The 23,523-nt window shown below is 41.2% G+C and overlaps 1 protein-coding gene across 8 annotated transcripts in view; it reads right to left on the bottom strand.

Annotated features, from left to right (window-relative positions):
- The window catches only part of PAM (peptidylglycine alpha-amidating monooxygenase), a 282,185-nt gene that overhangs the window by 109,627 nt on the left and 149,035 nt on the right, over positions 1–23,523 (bottom strand). For all 8 annotated transcript variants that reach the window (XM_053566346.1, XM_053566342.1, XM_053566345.1 and 5 more), the window contains one exon: positions 19,239–19,296. In XM_053566346.1, the coding sequence (XP_053422321.1) occupies positions 19,239–19,296 (58 nt within the window). The remainder of the gene's footprint in view (positions 1–19,238; positions 19,297–23,523) is intronic.

Genomic DNA, 23,523 nt, shown 5'->3' with positions numbered 1-23,523 from the left:
CCACCATTTCAGATACTAACAAAGGCAGAATGGCTGGAAAAGTGGACTGGATGTATGTTGAGACTTCGTTTTTTGTTACCAAAGAATATAATAAGCCTAAGGGACTGAAGACGATGCTTTGAAAGGTGAGAAGCAATTGGAAGTTACAACAGTTCACAGTTCATAAAAATCCTATTATTAGGAGGCCTAAGACTCCCAGCAAGGGAGATGGGAGAGCAGAGGGCTCCATCTCTGCAGACCACAAGGGAAACAGAGAGCAGAGGGCTCCATCTCTGCAGACCACAAGGGAAACAGAGAGCAGAGGGCTCCATCTCTGCAGACACTAGGAAAACAGAGAGCAGAGGGTTCCATCTCTGCAGACACTAGGGAGACAGAGAGCAGAGGGCTCCGTCTCTGCAGACACTAGGGAGACAGAGAGCAGAGGGCCCCGTCTCTGCAGACCACAAGGGAGACAGAGAGCAGAGGGCTCCGTCTCTGCAGACACTAGGAAAACAGAGAGCAGAGGGCTCCATCTCTGCAGACACTAGGGAGACAGAGAGCAGAGGGCTCCGTCTCTGCAGACACTAGGGAGACAGAGAGCAGAGGGCCCCGTCTCTGCAGACCACAAGGGAGACAGAGAGCAGAGGGCTCCGTCTCTGCAGACATTAGGGAGACAGAGAGCAGAGGGCCCCGTCTCTGCAGACACTAGGGAGACAGAGAGCAGAGGGCTCCGTCTCTGCAGACATTAGGGAGACAGAGAGCAGAGGGCTCCATCTCTGCAGACCACAAGGGAAACAGAGAGCAGAGGGCTCCATCTCTGCAGACACTAGGGAGACAGAGAGCAGAGGGCCCCGTCTCTGCAGACACTAGGGAGACAGAGAGCAGAGGGCCCCGAATCTGCAGACACTAGGGAGACAGAGAGCAGAGGGCCCCGAATCTGCAGACACTAGGGAGACAGAGAGCAGAGGGCTCCATATCTGCAGACACTAGGGAGACAGAGAGCAGAGGGCCCCGTCTCTGCAGACACTAGGGAGACAGACAGCAGAGGGCTCCGTCTCTGCAGACACTAGGGAGACAGACAGCAGAGGGCTCCGTCTCTGCAGACACTAGGGAGACAGAGAGCAGAGGGCTCCGTCTCTGCAGACACTAGGGAGACAGAGAGCAGAGGGCCCCGTCTCTGCAGACCACAAGGGAGACAGAGAGCAGAGGGCTCCGTCTCTGCAGACATTAGGGAGACAGAGAGCAGAGGGCCCCGTCTCTGCAGACACTAGGGAGACAGAGAGCAGAGGGCCCCGTCTCTGCAGACACTAGGGAGACAGACAGCAGAGGGCCCCGTCTCTGCAGACACTAGGGAGACAGACAGCAGAGGGCCCCGTCTCTGCAGACACTAGGGAGACAGAGAGCAGAGGGCCCTGAATCTGCAGACACTAGGGAGACAGAGAGCAGAGGGCCCCGTCTCTGCAGACACTAGGGAGACAGAGAGCAGAGGGCCCCGTCTCTGCAGACACTAGGGAGACAGAGAGCAGAGGGCCCCGTCTCTGCAGACACTAGGGAGACAGAGAGCAGAGGGCCCCGTCTCTGCAGACACTAGGGAGACAGAGAGCAGAGGGCCCCATCTCTGCAGACACTAGGGAGACAGAGAGCAGAGGGCCCCGTCTCTGCAGACACTAGGGAGACAGACAGCAGAGGGCCCCGTCTCTGCAGACACTAGGGAGACAGACAGCAGAGGGCCCCGTCTCTGCAGACACTAGGGAGACAGAGAGCAGAGGGCTCCGTCTCTGCAGACACTAGGGAGACAGACAGCAGAGGGCTCCGTCTCTGCAGACACTAGGGAGACAGAGAGCAGAGGGCTCCATCTCTGCAGACACTAGGCAGACAGAGAGCAGAGGGCTCCATCTCTGCAGACTACTATGGAAACAGAGACCAGAGGGCTCCATCTCTGCAGACCACTCTCAAGTGGGGAGCAGGATTTCTTCCTCCTTTCCAGTATCCCAGGAAGGATCTTTCCTGATTGAAGTGAAACTGAATATTCCCTGGGGCAGAAGTACCTGATATTTCTTTGTCTTTCTTTTACCTTAAGTTTAGATTAGTATGTGATACAGTTTGTAGCCACATTCATTTTTATCAGATTGCTTATGGACATCTATAACTTTTTTGTCTGACTCTATCCCCCCCACCTCTTTTTTTTTTTTTTTTTAATACTGTAATTCTCCGCCAATCTACCCCAAAGCACTCTTCTGGTTTTCTAGAAACTGTGTCAATGATTACACAATTTCCTCCCCTTAGATTAGTTTATTATGGGTGGATAGATTTTCCATGTGTGAATCATTCTGGGAATTTTGGTAATAAGCAGACATGGCTAAGTGTAGTTTATTCCAAGCATTAAACTCTTACAAAATAATGTAATTTTCAGGCATCAGCTAAAAATCCAGGTGGAACCATCCAGCAGACGCTTGGAATTGCGTGGCTTGTGTTCAAGAAAGAGGGCAGAAAATCAGATATTTGGGAAACACTCAAATCTGAGGCTGTGAGAGTGAACAAAGTCCCCCCGAGGGAAGGCAGGAGTCACAGGGGAGGCTCAGGACAGAGCTCTAGGGGAGGTCCTGAGTGTCAGGGTCTGTCTAAGAGATGCCAAAAATACCTTTTTTGTATTAATACTGTGTGTGTGCTGCTGTGAAACAGAGCAAAAACCTTTTTAGAAAAAGAGAGCTATTAGTAATTTCACAAAATGAAATATTAATAAGAAAAATATTTAGGTACGGACAGGGAGGCGATGTGTGGGACGAGGAATAGATCATAAAGGCAACAGCATATAAGCTCTACAGCTTTTCTTCTTTTAAATTTTTTTATTAAATCACAACAGTATACATTATTGCATTTATGTGGTACAATGTGCTGATTTTATATCCAATTTGGAATGCTTACATCAAACTGGTTAACACAGCCTTCACCTCACTTAATTATTGTGTTATGACATTTATACTCTATTCTTAATAGATTTGACCTGGACCCTTGCATTATACACCATAGGTGAGGTCCCACCCATTGTCCTCCCTCCACCTACCCTCTCCCTTCTCCTCCTCTCCTTCCCTTCTTCATCCTGGACCACAGGGAACCAAAAGTAGACCAGCTGTCTGCAGCTGTTCATTAGGAAGGAAAGAAAACAGATTGCCTGGGTCCTTCCTCATGCAAGACAATGTTCTAATCTTCTTTGTAAAGGAATGGTTTTGGCAACCATTTTCTTAATTGTTTTCTCATTTGACATACTATTTTAAATATCACTTGTTTGCTCCACATTGAAATCGTACCAGGTAGGTGTTTAATTTTCTTTACTAAAATGAGAAATCTACGTCTTTAAGACATAGTGAAAGAAAATTCTTCCAAGTCCTCTCTCACAAACACTTACTCTCCCTGACTCTCACTCCTACAGAAGCTCAAGGTCTCATTCACATGCTAAGTAAATTAGTGACAACAAAAACAAACAAGGAACCATTTTTTCCCTTTTTCCTAAAGTATGATAACTAAATATTTATAAAATGATGGCTCAAGGTACAATTCTTTGCATGTTGAAAAGAAAAAATACCTCCAGCAAAAGGAATGTCACAGCAAAAAGTAAATTTAAAACAAATAGTTGATGCCTTAAAGCAGGGCTGAGGAAATTTCACTGAAGGGCCTGCTGCCCTGCTGGTGCGGAGCTGGCGGGGGAAGCTCCCCCAGACAGGTTCATTTCCTGGCTTTGTTCCGTTTCCACTTTTCATGCTCGGCTTTGAAAAATGAGACCCCGCCCCACAGTGAATAAGAATAAGTTCTGCTGGGCACGAGGCTCACATATGACTGTTCAGGAAATTTCAGGCAACACAAAACAATATGGAAAAATACTTTAAGATCACACCTTAAAACAAATTTCTCCTTTTTTCTTCTCTCCCATCATATACAAAAGAAATCCTGGATCCAAGAGGAAGAGAGTCAGAGGATACTAATGAAAACAACTGCATTTAAATGTGTGATTCTGTCAGGCAGAATAAACCATGGCAGCCTCGGGATGGGCAAAACACATCCTCGGGAGAACCTGAGGGAACATCATACCCAATACAATGAAAAGAGCCACCAACTCTTCTAACTCAATAAGATGACAGTTGCTTACGTGGAAACAGTGTGTCAGTCTCAATGGAAACTGTGTAATTTCAGTGAATATTTTACAGGCTAGTAACATTGGGGAATTAAATATCCGTGGAGGACTGAGACTCCAGAAACAGCGAGTCATACATACTAATTAAAGGATATATGATGACTCGAAAAGTGCATACGTTGGAGTATTTCTCAAAGGATAACATAACCTGAAAGGAAAGACTTGAAAGTGGTGACAAATGGAGCAGAGAGATACTTAGGTCTAATTTCTAGAGTTCTAAGCAAAATTTGTCTTAACGGCATGAACTTATTTGGAATTTACGGCCTCTTTTAGCTAACATCAAACTACAATCAGGGCCATAAAATTCTCCAAGATGTGGCCTGGGAGAGAATTCCATTTAGCACTTGGCTTTCTCTGCATGTTCCCTTTCCAAGTGGACACCCAGATCTGCCTGTTGAGTTCTGAGTTTTGTCCCAGACTCAGGACATGGAGAGATTCTAAGAAGGCAGACCCCTACGTGGAGGAACCAGAGATTTTGGAGATGCCCATGTCTATATGGCCAGCCCTAAATTACCATCAGAAATAGCAGGGGTATTACTTTTAGCTAAAGATATTCATTAGAGGAATACTACAGACCACGGATAATTAACCCATTGAATAAAAATGAACTGCCTTAGAAATTTAAGTTTGGATCTCAAGAACTTTGGCATTCTAGAACTGTTACCTGTATATATATTTCAAGATAAGTATTTCTAACTTTGTTTCTCTTTTCTTCCCAGTGGAATTAGATACTGTAAACAACTTATTTTGCACACTATTTTCAGGTTATTAAATAATTTTCTTCAATGGGGCTTTATCACTCTGGGCTGTACATCCTCCTTAGCTATGGAGCTTGGTAAAAATACACAGGCTTAGGGCCAATCCTAGATCAGGCACTATCCTTCCATCATCAATATCTCAGTCACATGTCCAGAGGTCATTCTAACGAAGTATATCTTCTGAAAGTGTCACCAGTCAATCACAGGTGATTTTGATCGTAGTCAGAATTTTTAGTGGCTGAATATTTTTGGCTATGAGAACATACTCTGAGTCTAGTCAACTGATCTTTGTTAACTTGGGATCATATTGCTCCTTTAAATGCACATAGTAAACACAAGTTTTTCTTAAAAATGAATTTATAATAGGAGTTCCTGGGGGCGGAGACAAGATGGCTGACTAAAGCCAGCTTTCCACAGAGGCTCCCATACAGAAGGAGAGTTAAAAGACAGAAATTTAGCAAGTAACCTGGTGGATTAGAGCTACACCAAGAGAGAAGGTTGAAGAACACACATCAACCCTGCTGAGGCGAGCTGTGACCCCAAGGATACAAACAAAAGGTACAAAATCCATCACCAAGTGGATGGGAGTCCCCTCCCCCATGAGAACGGCTTGGAGTGCCCCACAAACAAACGAGCAGAGTTCAAAGGTCCTCCCACTACATTCCACGGGAGAGACCCTCTAAAAACTGGACCTACCTCCCCTACTAGGGTGCCATGGCATTCTCCTGCCAGGCATAAAACTGTAAAAAACTGTATACATTCTCTACCTACAACTCCTAGCTCCAAGCACTCCCTTCCACTCTCACTCTGAGGTCTGGAGGCCTGTCCCCCAGGAGTCCAAATTCTTGGGTGATTACTTGAGGGGTGTGGATAGGGCCTAAACTGCACCTGGTCAGTGCTGACTCTGCGGCATGAGAGTGAGGGGAGGATGGTTGGCTGAGAGGGAACCACACCAATAGTGGTGGTGCCCCAAGGTGTAGAGCAGCAGCCATCTTTTGGCAACAATAGGGCTCACTCCCAGATATTCCGAAGCCACAACCCCTGTATCCCTGGGCAACCAGAGGAGGCCAGGCATCTACTCAGGTGGCAACCACCACAGAACAGATCTGGGATGGAAACGCAGGCCCCGTGAATAAAGGGTTTGCCTGAGGCGGTACCGGCTGGGGTGGAGCATGGGAACTAGAAACGCATGTGCAGAGCCGGGAAGTTCCCAGGGTGGATCTGACCTAGAGGACTGCTACTGAGCCTAAGATGCACCCGGCCCTCAGGGATCGTCAGCCTACAGACAAAGGAAGACAGGAGGCTAGAACTGACAGGTAACTGAATACAAACTGCAGGAGCAAAGACAGGGCCTGAGGCGCAGGCTCTGGGAACTCAAAACAGCTTCTCTTCTGCAGGGGAATTTAGCAGGGACAGAAACAAATTCCCGCAAAGTTGTTCTGTTCTGTTCTGTCAGTAACAGCAATCAGGGGTGGGGCTGGAACTGAGTGAACACCCCCACCCCCAGCCTCCATCAAGCACCTGAGGTTGTCAGGCCTCACCTCCCCCTGCTAGATAGAGGCAGAGTGCAGGGGCCTGGCTAAGCAGAAATAGATTTCCTTATGATTCAGGCAGGTGCGAACCCCTGGAGTATCTGTTCACTATAAGCAACTGGGTCACAGCCCTGCTGGGCTATCAGTGACTGGTTGTGACAGAGGTGCAAGGTGGGGGAGGAGGCATCAACCTTCCCAGACTGATCTATTTGCAGGGTGGGTCCTCCTGACTCCACAGAGCACCGGAGCAAGCCATATCTGAGTAGTCACCAGACCCCTGCGATCCAGTTGCCAGAGACCTTTTAAACTCTCCCATCTGAGACAGGTGCTGACTGAGACAATTGATTTGGACTTTGGAACTGACACAATCACCCAAGGACAATTCATGTGGTGCCCTGGGTGTGTGGTTGTAGGAAGGTATGATTTTCATTTTCCAATTGTTGCCTGTGGGGGGTGGGGTGACTTAATTGCTGGTATTTCTCCACAGCTGAGACTTCAACCCAGAGTAACTGTTTCACTAGGGTTGAACAGAGACCAGCTGCAAACAAGACAGAACCACTTAGCCCCACCACACCAAACAGGTCCCCAGTTTCTCAGGCCATAGCACTGTACGGGTCCTCGACAAAGCTCCAGGGGAAATATCAAATGGTGTAAAACACTCATGGGGTGGAATCAGCGGAAAAACTCTGGTATGATGAATAGCCAGAATAGATCAACCCTCCCCCCAAGGAAAGATATAACAGATGTAACTGAAGATCCCTTTTATAAACAGCTGGCTGAGATGTCAGAAATTGAATTCAGAATTTGGATTGCAAACAAGATTAATAGAATGGAGGAAAATTTGGAATTAGAAATTCGAGCAGCAATTCAAAAGTTGGAATTACAAATTCGAGGAGAAATTCAAAAGTTGTCTCAAGAATTTACTGAATTTAAAGACAAAACCACCAAAGATTTTGACACACTGAAGCAAAAATTTGCAGCCCTCAAAATCTGAAAAATACACTGGAATCCCTCAGTAAAAGAGTGGGGCAAGCAGAAGAAAGGATTTCTGACATTGAAGACAAAGCCTTTGAATGCTCCCAAACTCTCAAATAGGAAGAGAAATGGAGAGCAAAAACAGATCATTCTCTCAGAGAGCTCTGGGATAATTTGAAGAAGGCTAATATCCACCTCATTGGAATCCCTGAAAGTGATAAAGTGGCCTCGGAAAGCACAGAGGCCCTTCTCCATGAAGTTATGAAAGAGAATTTTCCAGACATGCCAAGAGATTCTGAAATTCAGATAGCAGACAGTTTTATAAGCCCAGCATGACTCAATCCGAATAAGACATCCTCCAGGCATATCATAATTAACTTCACTAAAGTTAATATGAAGAAGAAAATTCTGAAAGCAGCCAGATGTAAGAAATCCATTACCTACAAAGGGAAGAATATTAGAATGACTGCAGATCTCTCTGATGAAACTTTTCAAGCCAGAAGACGGTGGTCATCCACTTTTAATCTCCTAACGCAAAATAACTTTCAACCCCGGATCCTGTATCCAGCTAAACTGAGTTTCATTTATGATGGAGAAATTAAATACTTTAATGACGTTCGTATGTTGAAGAAAATTGCCATAACCAAATCAGCTGTTCAGGATATTCTCAGACCTATCCTCCATAATGACCAGCCCAATCCTCTACACAAAAGTAAACTCACTCAGAAACATTTGATCATACTCCAACTTCCACAGTGGTGAAAGGATTAAAAATGTCCCCTGGACTTTTGAAAAACTCGATACCCCAATTTTTACCAGACTTATCAATATTCTCCATTAATGTGAACAGCTTAAACTGTCCTCTAAAGAGGCACAGGTTAATTGACTGGATACAAAAACTCAGGCCAGATATTTGCTGCATACAAGAGTCACATCTTACCTTAAAAGATAAATATAGACTCAGGGTGAAAGGATGGTCGTCCATATTTCAGGCAAATGGTAATCAGAAAAAAGGAGGTGTTGAAATTCTATTTGCAGATACAATAGGTTTTAAAACAACAAAAGTTAAGGAAGGATAAGAATGGTCACTTCATATTTGTTAAGGGTAATACTCAATATGATGTGATTTCAATTATTTATGTCTATGCACCCAATCAGAATGCACCTCAATTTATAAGAGAAACTCTAACAGACATGAGCAACTTGATTTCCTCCAGCTCCATAATAGTTGGAGATTTCAACACTCCTTTGGCAGTGTTGGATAGATCCTCCAATAAGAAGCCAAGCAAAGAAATTTTAGATTTAAACCTAACCATCCAACATTTGGAATTAGCAGACATCTACAGAACATTTCATCCCAACAAAACTGAATGCACAAACTTCTCATCAGCCCACAGAACATACTCCAAAATTGATCACATCTTAGGTCACAAGTCTAACCTCAGTAAATTTAAAGGAATAGAAATTATTCCTTGCATCTTCTCAGACCACCAGGGAATAAAAGTCGAACTCAGTAACAACAGGAATCTGCATACTCATTCAAAAACATGGAAATTAAATAACCTTATTCTAAATGATAGCTGGGTCAGAGATGAGATTAAGAAGGAAATTGCCAAATTTTTGGAACAAAACAACAATGAAGACATGAATTATCAGAACCTCTGGGATACCACAAAGGCAGTCCTAAAAGGGAAATTCATAGCACTGCAAGCCTTCCTCAAGAGAACGGAAAGAGAGGAAGTTAACAACTTAATGGGACATCTCAAGCAACTGGAGAAGGAAGAACACTCCAACCCCAAACCCAGCAGAAGAAAAGAAGTAACCAAAATCAGAGCAGAATTAAATGAAATTGAAATCAACAAAAGAATTATACAACAGATCAATAAATCCAAAAGTTGGTTTTTTGAAAAGATCAATAAAATAGATAAACCTTTTGTCAACCTAACCAGGAAAAAAAGTAAAATCTCGAATTTCATCAATCAGAAATGGTAACGATAAAATAACAGTCCCCTCAGAAATTCAAAAAATCCTTAATGAATACTACAAGAAACTCTACTCTCAGAAATATGAAAATCTGAAAGAAATTGACCAATACCTGGAAGTATGCCACCTACCAAGACTTAGCCAGAATGAAGTGGAAATGTTGAACAGGCCTATATCAAGTTCTGAAATAGCATCAACTATACAAAATCTCCCTAAAAAGAAAAGCCCGGGACCAGATGGCTTTACGTCAGAATTCTACCAAACCTTTAAAGAAAAACTAGTACCTATATTACTAAACCTCTTCCAAAACATAGAAAAGAAGGAATACTACCAAACACATGCTATGAAGCAAACATCACCTTGATCCTCAAACCAGGAAAAGACCCAAGAAGAAAAGAAAATTATAGACCAATATCACTAATGAATATTGATGCTAAAATACTCAATAAGATCCTAACAAACAGAATCTAACAACACATCAAAAAAATTATACACTATGACCAAGTGGGATTTATTCCAGGGTCTCAAGGCTGGTTCAATATACGTAAATCTATAAATATCATTCAGCACATAAACTAAAAAATAAGGACCGTATGATTCTCTCAATTGACGCAGAAAAAGCTTTTGGTAATATGCAGCATCCCTTCATGATCAGAACACTTAAGAAAATTGGTGTAGAAGGGACACTTCTTAAACTAATAGAGGCCATCTACAGCAAACCCACAGCCAATATCATATTGAATGGAGTTAAATTGGAATCATTTCCACTGAGATCAGGAACCAGACAAGGTTGCCCATTGTCTCCATTGCTTTCTAACATTGTAACGGAAGTTTTAGCCACCACAATTAGGGAAGAAAAGGCGATCAAGGGTATCCATATAGGGTCAGAAGAGATCAAACTTTTGCTCTTTGCAGATGATATGATAGTATATCTGGAAAACACTAGGTACTCTACTACAAAACTCTTAGAAGTTATCAAGGAATACAGTAGCGTCTCAGGTTACAAAATCAACATTCATAAATCGGTAGCCTTTATATATACCAACAATAGTCATGCTGAAAAAACAGTTAAGGACTCTATTCCATTCACCATAGTACCAAAGAAGATGAAATATTTGGGAGTTTATCTAACAAAGGATGTGAAAGATCTCCATAAAGAGAATTATGAAACTCTAAGAAAACAAATAGCTGAAAATGTTAACAAATGGAAAAACATACCATGCTCATGGCTGGGCAGAATCAACATTGTTAAAATGTCCATACTACCCAAAGCAATATACAATTTTAATGCAATCCCTATTAAAGCTCCATTGTCATACTTTAAAGATCTTGAAAAAATAATACTTCATTTTATATGGAATCAGAAAAAAACTCAAATAGCCAAGACATTACTCAGAAATAAAAACAAAGCAGGAGGAATCACGCTACCAGACCTGAGACTATGCTATAAATCCATAGTGATCAAAACAGCATGGTATTGGCACAAAAACAGAGAATTAGATGTCTGGAACAGAATAGAGAACCAAGAGATGAATCCAGCTTCTTACCGTTATTTGATCTTTGACAAGCCAATTAAAAACATTCAGTGGGGGAAAGAATCCCTATTTAACAAATGGTGCTGGGTGAACTGGCTGGCAACCTGTAGAAGGCTGAAACTGGATCCATATCTTTCACCATTAACTAAGATAGACTCTCACTGGATGAAAGATTTAAATTTAAGACATGAAACTATAAAAATACTACAAGAGAGTGAAGGGAAAACCCTTGAAGTAATCGGTCTGGGTGAGTATTTTATGAGGAGGACCCCCCAGGCAATTGAAGCAGCTTCAAAAATACACTACTGGGACCTGATCAAACTAAAAAGCTTCTGCACAGCCAAGAACACAGTAAGTAAAGCGAGCAAACAGCCCTCAGAATGGGAGAAGATATTTGCAGGTTATGTCTCCGACGAAGGTTTAATAACCAGAATCCACAGAGAACCCAAATGTATAAGCAAGAAAAGAACAAGTGATCCCATCGCAGGCTGGGCAAGGGACTTGAAGAGAAACTTCTCTGAAGAAGACAGGTGCATGACCTACAGACATATGAAAAAAATGCTCATTATCTTTAATCATCAGAGAAATGCAAATCAAAACTACCTTGAGATATCATCTAACTCCAGTAAGATTAGCCCATATCACAAAATCCCAAGACCAGAGATGTTGGCGTGGATGTGGAGAAAAGGGAACACTTCTACACTGCTGGTGGGAATGCAATTTAATACATTCCTTTTGGAAAGATGTTTGGAGAACACTTAGAGATCTAAAAATAGACCTGCCATTCAATCCTATAATTCCTCTACTAGGCATATACCCAGAAGACCAAAAATCACATCATAATAAAAATATTTTTACCAGATTGTTTACTGCAGTCCAATTCATAATTGCTAAGTCATGGGAAAAGCCCAAGTGCCCATCGATCCATGAATGGATTAATAAATTGTGGTATATGTACACCATGGAATATTAAGCAGCCTTAAAGAAAGATGGAGAGTTTACCTCGTTCATGTTTACATGGATGGAGCTGGAACATATTCTTCTTAGTAAAGTATCTCAAGAATGGAAGAAAAAGTACCCAATGTTCTCAGCCCTACTATGAAACTAATTTATGGCTTTCACATGAAAGCTATAACCCAGTTATAACCTAACAATAGGGGGAAGGGGGAAAGGGAAGAGTGGGAGGGGGGAGGTGGGCGGAGGGAGGGTGATTGGTGGGATTACACCTGCGGTGCATCTTATAAGGGTATATGTGAAACTTAGTAAATGTAGAATGTAAATGTCTTAACACAATAACTAAGAAAATGCCAGGAAGGCTATGTTAACCAGTGTGATGAAAATGTGTCAAACGGTTTATAAAACCCAAGTATGGTGCCCCATGATCACATTAATGTACACAGCTATGATTTAATAAAAAAAAAAAAGTTCCTAGAGGTAAAATTCAGTTGATATTTTAGAGTTGTTTTATTATAAGGGAAGGCCAGAATTCTGTAGCACGTGCTGTGATTTTAACTTATCACTCAAAATCCTTTCGTTGCTGAGGTCTGAAGCAGGCGTGTTAAATGATCTACTGATGATACCCTTTCTGACAGAGACTCACTATTCTAACACTGCTTTGCTTTCCACCTGTATTCAGTAACGAGATACCTGGGAAGGTGTAATGTCAACAAATAATAATGTGATAGAGATACCATGAAAAAAAGAAAAAGTGCAGGCCCTCAAGTCTTACGACTAATATTTCTTTATTTTCAAAATGAAGACTATACTTCAAAAACTTCTCAAAGTAACTAAAGGTAGTAATCCTCTAAATTGTGATTTAAGTGTCAGGTCTGATCACCTTAAAAGCTCATAATCATGTAGCTGAGCCAGAAAGGTCCAGACAGCTGCAGAGCTCACAGGAGCGCAGTCCCCTCGCCGCCTGTTAACAGCCGCGGCCCTGGCATGTTACACAGCCCCCTGCCAGCTTCCTCCAGGACCACAAAGCGATGCCACCATTTCCAGTCAGAAAGCTGAACAGTGACATCGCCGTTACTTCTTGCTAGCATGGATGATGATGTACACTGTTTCCTTACTGTGGTTTATGAGGACCACATACGTGGTTAAGCTGCCGTTGCCAAATTAACCAAGAAATAAGGCACCCGAGCAAGCCTGTGCTGTGTGTGGCCTGTGAAAGGTGATAATCTTTGCCTCTACATAAAGGAATTTTAACACAGGGAAGAACTAAACTTCTAGATAGTGTATCTTTCCAGATGAAAGTTATGGTATAGACCAGAGTCAACTAAAGAATCAATAGATTTTTATCCATTGAGCTATACAGATAAAGTAGCACAAGCTTCATTAAGCCCTGTTTTTGTGACATATTCCTGTAATAGTCTCCCCCTATTAATGTCCTACACAGTGAAATCCATATTCTGCTTCTAAGGCCAGGCATAATATTGCCCCAGGCTCTTAACTCACCACATTTCCAACCTGGCAACCCTCACATCCACTCTTCACTCTGACCCAGCAGCTCACCTCACTTAATCATTATAAGTAATAGTGACCGAGGGCCCATCCCCTGCTGGGCACTCACTCACTCCTTACAGTGACCCAGTGAGTCTGCTCTGTGTCCTCCCAAACAGATCAACCTTGAGGAGAGAGAGGTGGAGTGGCTGGCCACGCTGCTGGAGACTGGTCACTGTTTGAACACCTACGGCCTGGCTCTGAGCTCATGCCTTCCAGCCCTAGAGGACCTGTCTGTCCTGTGAGTTCCTTCTCGCTAACACTCCTGGGCACTGGAATATTCTCTGCTGCTCTACATAGGCAAATAGGCCATCGTCCCAGGTCCAGATCAACCTCCCTCACGAAATTTTCTCTGACTAAGCAGTTTCTCGTCATCTTTTTAGAGCTCACTGAGGGATTTCCTACTGGAACCACCAAAATGGCTATTTCAGAACCACCGTCAAAGCCCCACGAAGCTCCCATCACTGATGGACATCTACACATTGGATGTGATTCAGACCTGGCTTCCTGAACTGGCCACTGTACTGGGCATAGGAGAGGGTCCTTCTGACATCTCTGCACTAAAGTGCAAAGTTGACATGTTGGTTACTTTGGGTGACCACTGGGTGTGGTGTACCCAGTTAAAGACATTTCTAACTTTCCACTCAATAAAGTATAATAACATGGATCCTGCTCCCCTTCTACCATTTTTTATTGTCTCAGAAAAGCCTGGGATCTGTTGGAGGTTGTCATGTTGGAAACATGGGTGTTTGGTGATCGAAGGATAGAATACGCTCAGTAAATACTCCGAGATTCTGAAATAGGATGTATGGCAACAACTTTTCCCTGGCGATATGACAAAGCAAACTTTATCTGCAGAGACCTCGCGTATGTGTGTCTCATTTGTACTACTGATAATGACTTTTTCCTAGTGGCTTTTACTAAACTAGAAGAACTTTCTAGGTTGCCTGCTGGAGGGAACTCAATAGTCACGTGGGAGACAGGCACTGCTCACTGGTCTTTAGAAAAAAATTCTATTTGAAAAGAGAAGGGAAAGGATCCTCAGGCCACAAATTAAAAGCAAAAAGGTGACAGAGTGATTGCTTGGAGATGAGGATTCACACACGTGTAGACATATTACACCCACACTCACACACACATAATATTCTTCCGTTTACTGTTGTCTAAGTCATAAAATATGGGTATATGAGGACTGTCCCCTCCCTGGCCTTATTCTTCATAGTCACACTACCTAGTGACCCATTGGCAAGATCAAAATTAGAATGCTCCTGCAGGTCTCAGAGTATCCCAGCGTCACTTGATCATGTGCTTTAAGAAAGTTCACATGTGGAAATCTTCAAATCTAACAATGCAATTCTGCAGCAGAAATTGTTTCGTATTCAAGAGAGAATCCCAAGAAAACAAAAAACAATGAATCATTAGGTGAATTGAATCTATTTCTAAATTCAGTGGCTTCTATTTCATTTCTATTGTGAAATTTGACAGATAGGGACCTGCCATCATTCACCCAGGAAGAGACACATTTATTTGCAGGTCACCCATGTGAGGGAGAGCCAGTGGGTGGAAATGACAGTCAAATTTCCTGGCTGACTGGGCTGCTGTCAAAGCCAATTCTCTGAGTGTCTGTGAAACACCTTTCAGACAGCACCGTAGTCCACTGGTCAAACGCAGATTTGATCAGACCTTCACCCTTTCCAATTCTGTGATTTCTTACTAAAACAATCAACAAAAGCAAAGCTCTAGGGAAAGCTATGATTTTGTTCAAAATATGAAAATTATCCTCATCGCTATTATAGTGTTTCCCCCAAACCTACTTTAATTTGTATTTGATGATTCAAGATAAACATCTAAACACCTCATGCAGACAGTATGTCCATACATGTATATAACAGGCACACACACATATGAATCCAGGACAACTGTGATTCTATTTTCTCAGAATTATGAAGTATGTTTGAAATGGGTTATGTTACCAGCCACATGAACAAAAAGCCAACATTGTAAGTTATTCAAACCCAATTTCAAGGTTTAATACCATCAAGGAAATTTGTTTTAGTCTGATAAGCAATGTGAATTGCAGTCTGCCTTTTACAATTTTCTTCAGAAATTTGTAGAAAAGGGGAAAGTCCTTTTTTACATGTTTTAACACTTTCCTTCTTGCCTTCTAGAATTCTGCGAGGGTGTGTCTTCCCAGACCTTGTGTCACCCTTCACATCCCCATTGTCTCACCCAATTACTGGCTCACAGCAGAATTTTAAAAGTTTGCTGAATTAATGAACAAGTGTATTTTCTTAAAAAAAAAACACAACTCAATGATTTCTTACATTAAAGCCAAAAATACAAACCATGTAAGCCAATCATGTGTACCCTTACATTATTCCAAAATTAAAAATATATACATATAAAATTTAAGGCAAAAAGGTAATTTTTCTACTATTTCAAATACTGAGGTAGAAAATTGGCCAAAACAACCAAACACTTTTTACTGTTCATTTCTATATTCAGCAGCAATTATTGAGTCTCTAGTACCTCCTGTGCCCTACATCCTATTGGGATTCAGAAATTTTAAGAGACACAGATAATGAAAAAAGAAGGCACAACATTATTGAGTGTCTAACTAATAAATACAATGGATATCAAAAAGTAAAAATTTTAAAAAAGAATGAACAAAGTACAATGAGTCTAGTTTTTCATTTCCAAACCTATCTAATCTTAGGATAAGGCATCTAGAATTTGGGACTGTCCACAGAAAGACTGAAGCTTCATTCTTTTTTTTTTTTAATTCTTTTTTAAAATTCATATGATTATGAAGGTACAAATGATTAGGTTTGTTTTTCTAAGGTAAAGTTCTTCATTCTTTTTTTTTTTTAATTCTTTTTTAAAATTCATATGATTATGAAGGTACAAATGATTAGGTTTGTTTTTCTAAGGTAAAGTTCCAGCTGTAGTTGAGACCCTTGAGCGCCTCCTCCTGGGGGTGCACTGTACACCCCCGCACATGTCAGTCAGGAGAGAGCTTATCAATAGGTCCCTGCTCTCCTCTCATTCTTTATGTTATCAGAATATCTTAGAATGGAAAAGCCTTGGTCATCCGACAAGTAACACCTTCACTTTGGGAGTGTGGAAAAGCAATGTGACCACTTTCCCAACATACAAGCTCTATATCCAAGCCCTTTTCCTTCTGCAAATCTTTAAATTTGCATATGTGCTGGGATTTATTTTGTAAGATGGTTTAAGATTTATTTCATTTTATTTTTTTAGAATTGTTCAGAGTGTTTCCAGTAGCAGAGTGCAGGAGAATTGCATTTGTTACCAGGAGCACAGAGTCGCGCCATTGTTACACTGCAGCTACACCTATACACTTAGGAAATTGGTGTCACTACCCCCACACTCAAATCGGTTCCAATTTCAATACATACAACTAGGTTAACACATAACTATTAAAAAGCTTGGGCAGAATCTTAAATTCTCTAACTTTCTGTTTTTTCTTCTGAAAAATGGCTAAAATATGCTTAGCTTTAATTATCTTAGGAGCAGGCCTTCAGTGAACACTGGCAGGCCATGCTGATGGTAGTGGTCTAATGATTATTTTAAAAAAGAATTCCATACAAACTATTATACTAACACCTCTGAATTCACAGACGTAGATGCTCCTGTCTCTGTTTCTCTGGTTATAAAATGTGGCACTCTATCTGCAGAGTTGTCCTAAGAAAGAATGAGATAATACACAGCATTTCTTTTAGTTATCTCCTTACATGAATGATGACTTTGGTTTTCAAATTTCCAGTTCTAATCTGTCTAGATCTAAACACCCATGGCTGCTGGTTTATATAAACAATGATGACCACAAATCACCTGGGCAGGAGAGTTAAGGGACTCACACTGAAGTGAGGAAATCTCTAATAGACACGCAATTCCCCCAACAACAGAGAAAGGAAGAAATACTGAAAATAGTTATTAAAGCTTAAAAGACTTCTTAAAGACCTTAGAACCTGGATACTTTAATCTCAGAAGAGAAGAGCGTGGCCTATGAAAAAGTGGAAACAGTTCTCATACAGACTTTATGTGTTTTCCAGTGAATGTTCCACTTCACTGAATATATTCACTTGTACTTTTCCATTTTAAATTATGTGAAAGTAAACATTTACATTGGGTGAGCAGTAACACACTCAGGACATATATTTATAGTCCTTGGAGTCACCAGTTCCAAAATCATATGCTACCCCAACCTCCACAAACAACACAGTGACCTATTACTGTGAGATCTGTGGCATGGCCATGACACGTGGCTGCTACCTGTACACAGGTGTGCAGAGTAGCCAGGGTGCATCAAGACCACCCCTGAACAAACAAAATATACATTTGTAGAAAAAAATATGCAAAATTCCATTTATGAATAAATAGTATTTTCTCCCAGGTGGCCAAATATATGGAAATGAAATTAAAGAAAGCTTTACTGTCAATATGTTTATTATGAATTTATACTCTAAATCATATTTCAAATTACTCAAACACCATAATTAGAAACTTGAATTATTTTGCCTTTAAAGTTATTCAGTTCAGGATCTGACAGCACGGTCGTCCTTCCTAACTTTTGCAGGGGGTGGAGGTGTAAATGTTCAAATATTATAAAACCAACAGTCTGGCAATACTCAACTTTTCATGGTCTAATTTTTTATTCTTAAGAATCAACTATGGAGCCAATTCTGTCGAGAGTACTGTTAAGGTTGTTTCTTCTGTTGTGATTGCCACCAAAGTATGTGGGGAAAAAACGCACGCACAGTGCTCTGGCTTTGCAGGTGTGTAGGGTCTATTCCTGGGGGAAACACCTCATGAAGACTCACTGTCAGGCCACCCCAAGGCTACGGTGCACATCTCACAACGCACAGAACAGCTGTTGCAGACAGCCCACTTGAAGATTAGTTTCAAGGGCCCAACGTATGCCTCGCATTGCCATCACTTTCTCTCCAAAATCAACATCTTAAACCAGAAAAGTGACGTGGAAAAAAGCAAATCCACAAGTAATTTGCCCATCAAATCTCTTGCCTAACCTGTTAAAAGTCAGTCCTAAGGGATGTTTAAATTAAAACAACCCAGTCTGAAACAGATGGTGCTTTGTCCTGTCTCTGTCTGATTTAAAGTCTCACTGGGGAAGGGCCTGTCGCGTAAGGGCTCTCTTCCTCTGTACTACCATAAACAACAGGATGAATGCTGCTTCTCCCTTCTTTTCCTCCTGTCCTCCTTCCTTCCTATCTCTCCTTTCTCCCCTTTCCATCCCCCTTCCTCCTACGCTTTTCTCACTCACTTCCTCCTTTCCTTCCTATCCATCTGCCCATCAGACAGGTAAAATCTTAGATTTGCCAGTGTTGATCCTGAGTGCAGTCAATTTACAGCAGGAACCAGCAGGTAAATAAACAGTCTGTTGAGTGAAGTGGAATTAAGCATCCTGCCACAGACAGAAAGCCAATACTATACAAACGGGGCCTCACGGCATCAGCAGCATCCACATCTGCATGCAGCCCCTTAACCGCCGTCTCACACAAGGACTCTCTGGATACGGTTTGCAATCTTGTCTCTCCGTGGCTTTCTCAGGTTTGATTCAGCATTAGGCACGGTCAATGCATTTTAGAAACTGACAGTGAAAGATTAATGTGCTCATAATCCTCACAAATAACTTTCACTGACATCAAATAGCTGCCTTCTCTTGAACTTCCAGCCCTCCATCCTCCCAACCTTCTCAATCCCCGCCAGTCACGGGACAGACACACCACCAATTAATACTTACTCACGAAGGCTTCCTCGTCCACTGGCAAACGCATTGACATGCAGAAGTAGGTGTCAGACTATGAAAGAAAGAAATATACAAAATCTGAATTAAACTACTGCTGGTAAGGAAGTCATCGTAACTAGTAAAAGCCTGGCCTCTACGGTTGAAAAAGAAGAGCTGGTTCAGTAAGGTGAGGTTGGCTGCTGAGTTCCAGGTGACAGGAGAGTGGAAGGATCACCTCTGGAACTTAGGGACCCTGAAAGTTTTCCTAAGGCTCTTTTCTGAACATCTTTAGTTATCCTATTTATAAAACCAGTTACAAGTGATCTTTCTAGTATTGTTAGTCAAAAGGCAACATTTTAGACGCGTATACAAAGAGAGTAGAACAACTTGATGCTTTTGGTTCAAAAATGGGAAAATTTAGTTTTGACCATCTTTGCCACTTGCAAAATTCAATATTTATTTTCCTGAATCACTTTACAAATGCCCCAAATGTTAATTAGAGAAGCACATATAATGAATAAAAATTGGTCTTAAAATGTAATATTATACGTGGTTGTTCTTTCTTTAACATTTTTACGTAGTACATGAAAGAAATCAACATTATTTCAAATTATTCTTTTCTTTCCTAGTATTAGTCTCTTATCTAAATGGTCATTTTTCCACCATAAAATATATTAACATAAAGACTACTTAGTGATAAAATTGCAATTGAAGGAGAATGGGCTTCTGTTCACCTGGGTGCTCCAGTTCCTCAATGGAAATCCACAGGCAGTGAAGTGTGTGCTGTAATTGTTCCACACCCAACACAGACGGGGGCTGTGCTCATTATGAATGCATATTTCCTGTTTGTTACTGCACCCTCCCAGAATCAACAGACTCGACCTACATGGGTAGAGATCATCTGGGTTTCTCTCTACTTAAAAATTGTGCACCTTCAAAACCCCTTGGTGTATCACTTAACCCCAGTAAGAACAGCCCACGTCACAAAGTCTCACCACTGCAGATGCTGGTGGATGTGGAAAGGGGGAGCATTTACACACTGCTGATGGGACTGCAAACTAATACAGCCTCTCTGAACAGAAGTATGGAGAATCCTCAAAGAGCTGAAAGTAGACCTTCTATTTGATCCTGCAATCTCATTACTAGACATCTACCCGTAAGAAAAAAAATCGTTTTACCATAAGGACATTTGCACTAGATTGTTTATTACAGCTCAGTTCACAAACACCAAGATGTACAAACAACCCAAGTGCCCATCAACTCACGAATGGACAAATAAACTATAATGTATGTGCACTATGGGCTTCTTCTCAGCCATAAAGAAGGATGGAGACTTTACATCTTTTGTATTTATCTGGATGGATCTGGAGAACATCCTCCTAAGTAAAGTATCACAAGAATGGAAAAACAGTGTGCTCAATACTAATATGAAACTAGAAAAAAATACTACACAATTAAACTCAATTCAGGGAGAGGGAGAAGGCGATGGGGAGAGAGCTGAGGAGGGAGAGGGATTGGTGAGCTCGCACCTAACAGACCCAAGCTAAGGTATATGGCAGGCCCCTGGGTGAATGGCTCAACTACAGCTTGGAATTTTTTTTTTTATTGTTAAATCATAGCAGTACATTAGTGCAATCAAGGGGTACAATGTGCTGGTTTCATATACAACAGAAACATTCAAATCAAACTGTTCAACGCAGCCTTCATGGTATTTTCCTAGTTATTGTATGTAGACATTTGTATTCTGCCTTTAGTAAGTTTCACCTGTACCCATTCCAAGATGCACCGTAGGTGTGGCCCCACCCATTACCCTCCCTCCACCCTAATCCCCCCTCCCTTCCCTTTCCTTGGCCCCTTCCCCTTGGTCTTGTGCCATAGTTGGGCTATAGCCTTCATGTAAAAGCCACAATTTAGCTTCATAGTAGGGCTGAATACATTGGATACTTTTTCTTCCATTCCTGAGATACTTTGCTAAGAAGAATATGTTCCAGCTCCATCTATGTAAAAATGAAAGAGGTAAAGTCTCCATCTTTCTTTAAGGCTGTGTAATATTCCATAGTATACATGTACCACAATTTGCTAGTCCATTCGTGGGTTGATGGGCACTTGGGCTTCTTCCATGACTTAGCAATTATGAATTGGGCTGTAATAAACATTCTGGTACAGATGTCTTTGTTATATTGTGATTTTTGATCTTCTGGGTATAAACCTAGTAAAGGAATTATAGGATCGAATGGCAGGTCTATTTTTAGGTTTCTAAGTATTCTCCAAACATCCTTCCAGAAGGAACATATTAGTGTGCATTCCCACCAGCAGTGTAGAAGTGTGCCCTTTTCTCCACATCCACGCCAACATCTCTGGTTTGGGGATTTTGTTATGTGGGCTACTCTTACTGGGGTTAGGCGATATCTCAAAGTAGTTTTGATTTGCATTTCTCTGATGATTAAGGATGATGAGCTCTTTTTCATGAGTTTTTAGATCGTGCGTCTGTCTTCTTTAGAGAAGTTTCTCTTCAAGTCCCTTGCCCACCCTGAGATGGGATCACGTGTTCTTTTCTTGCTAATACGTTTCAGTTCTCTGTGGATTCTGGTTATTATACCTTTATCGGTGGTATAACTTGCAAATATTTTCTGCCATTTTGAGGGGTGTCTGCTTGCTTTACTTACTATGTTCTTGGCTGTGCAGAAGCTTTTTAGTTTGATCAGGTTCCGGTAGTGTATGTTTGATACTGCTTCAATTGCCTGGGAAGTCCTCCTCATAAAAGATTCACCCAGGCTGATTCCTTCTAGAGTTTTCCCTGCACTTTCTTAAAGTATTTTTATAGTTTCACGTCTTAAGTTTAAATCTTTTATCTAGTTAGAGTCTATCTTAGTTAATGGTGAAAGGTGTGGGTCCAGTTTCAATCTTCTAAAGGTTGCCAGCCAGTTTACCCAGCCCCATTTGTTAAATAGGGAATCTTTTCCCCACTGAATGTTTTTAATTGGTTTGTCAAAGATCAAATAACAGTAAGTAGCTAGATTCATCTCTTGGTTCTCTATTCTGTTCCAGACATCTACTTCTCTGTTTTTGTGCCAATACCATGCTGTTTTGATCACTATCGATTTATAGTACAGTCTCAGGTCTGGTAGCATGATTCCTCCTGCTTTGTTTTTATTGCTGAGTAATGTTTTGGCTATTCGAGGTTTTTTCTGATTCCATATAAAACAAAGTATTATTTTTTCAAGATCTTAAAAATATGACAATGGAGCTTTAATAGGAATTACATTAAAATTATTATTGCTTTGGGTAATATAGACATTTTAACAAGGTTGATTCTTCCGAGCCATGAGCATGGTATGTTTTTCCATTTGTTAACATCTTCAGCTATTTCTTTTCTTAGTTTCATAGTTCTCTTTGTAGAGATCTTTCATGTCCTTTGTTAGGTATACTCCCAAATATTTCATCCTCTTTGGCACTAGTGTGAAAGGAATAGAGTCCTTGAGTGTTTTTTCGGCTTGGTTATTGTTGGTATATATAAAGGCTACAGATTTATGGGTGTTGATTTTGTAGCCTGAGAGATTAGTGTATTCCTTGATCACTTCTAAAAGTTTTGTAGTAGAATCCCTAGTGTTTTCCAGATATACGATCGTATCATCTGTGAAGAGTGAAAGTTTGATCTCTTCTGACCCTATGTGGATACCCTTGATCACCTTTTCTTCCCTAATTGCAATGGCTAAAACTGCCATTAAAATGTTAAAGAGCAATGGAGACAATGGGCAACCTTGTCTGGTTCCTGATCTAAGTGGAAATGATTCCAATTTAACTCCATTCAATAGGATATTGGCTATGGGTTTGCTGTAGATGGCCTCTATTAGTTTAAGAAGTGTCCCTTCTATAGCAATTTTCTTAAGTGTTCTGATCATGAAGGATGCTGCATATTACCAAAAGCTTTTTCTGCATCAATTGAGAGAATCATACGGTCCTTATTTTTTAGTTTGTTTATATGCTGAATGATATTTATAGATTTACGTATATTGAACCAGCCTTGAGACCCTGGAATAAATCCCACTTGGTCATAGTGTATAATTTTTTTGATGTGTTGTTGGATTCTGTTTGTTAGGATCTTATTGAGTATTTTAGCATCGATATTCATTAGTGATATTGGTCTATAATTTTCTTTTCTTCTTGGGTCTTTTCCTGGTTTGAGGATCAAGGTGATGTTTGCTTCATAGCATGTGTTTGGTAGTATTCCTTCTTTTCTATGTTTTGGAAGAGGTTTAGTAATATAGGTACTAGTTTTTCTTTAAAGGTTTGGTAGAAT

This window comes from Nycticebus coucang, chromosome 17 (genome assembly GCF_027406575.1).
Source record: "Nycticebus coucang isolate mNycCou1 chromosome 17, mNycCou1.pri, whole genome shotgun sequence".
NCBI classification, from domain to species: domain Eukaryota; kingdom Metazoa; phylum Chordata; class Mammalia; order Primates; family Lorisidae; genus Nycticebus; species Nycticebus coucang.
Note: the sequence above shows the minus strand (reverse complement) of the source record. Positions and strands in the feature narration are given on the sequence as shown.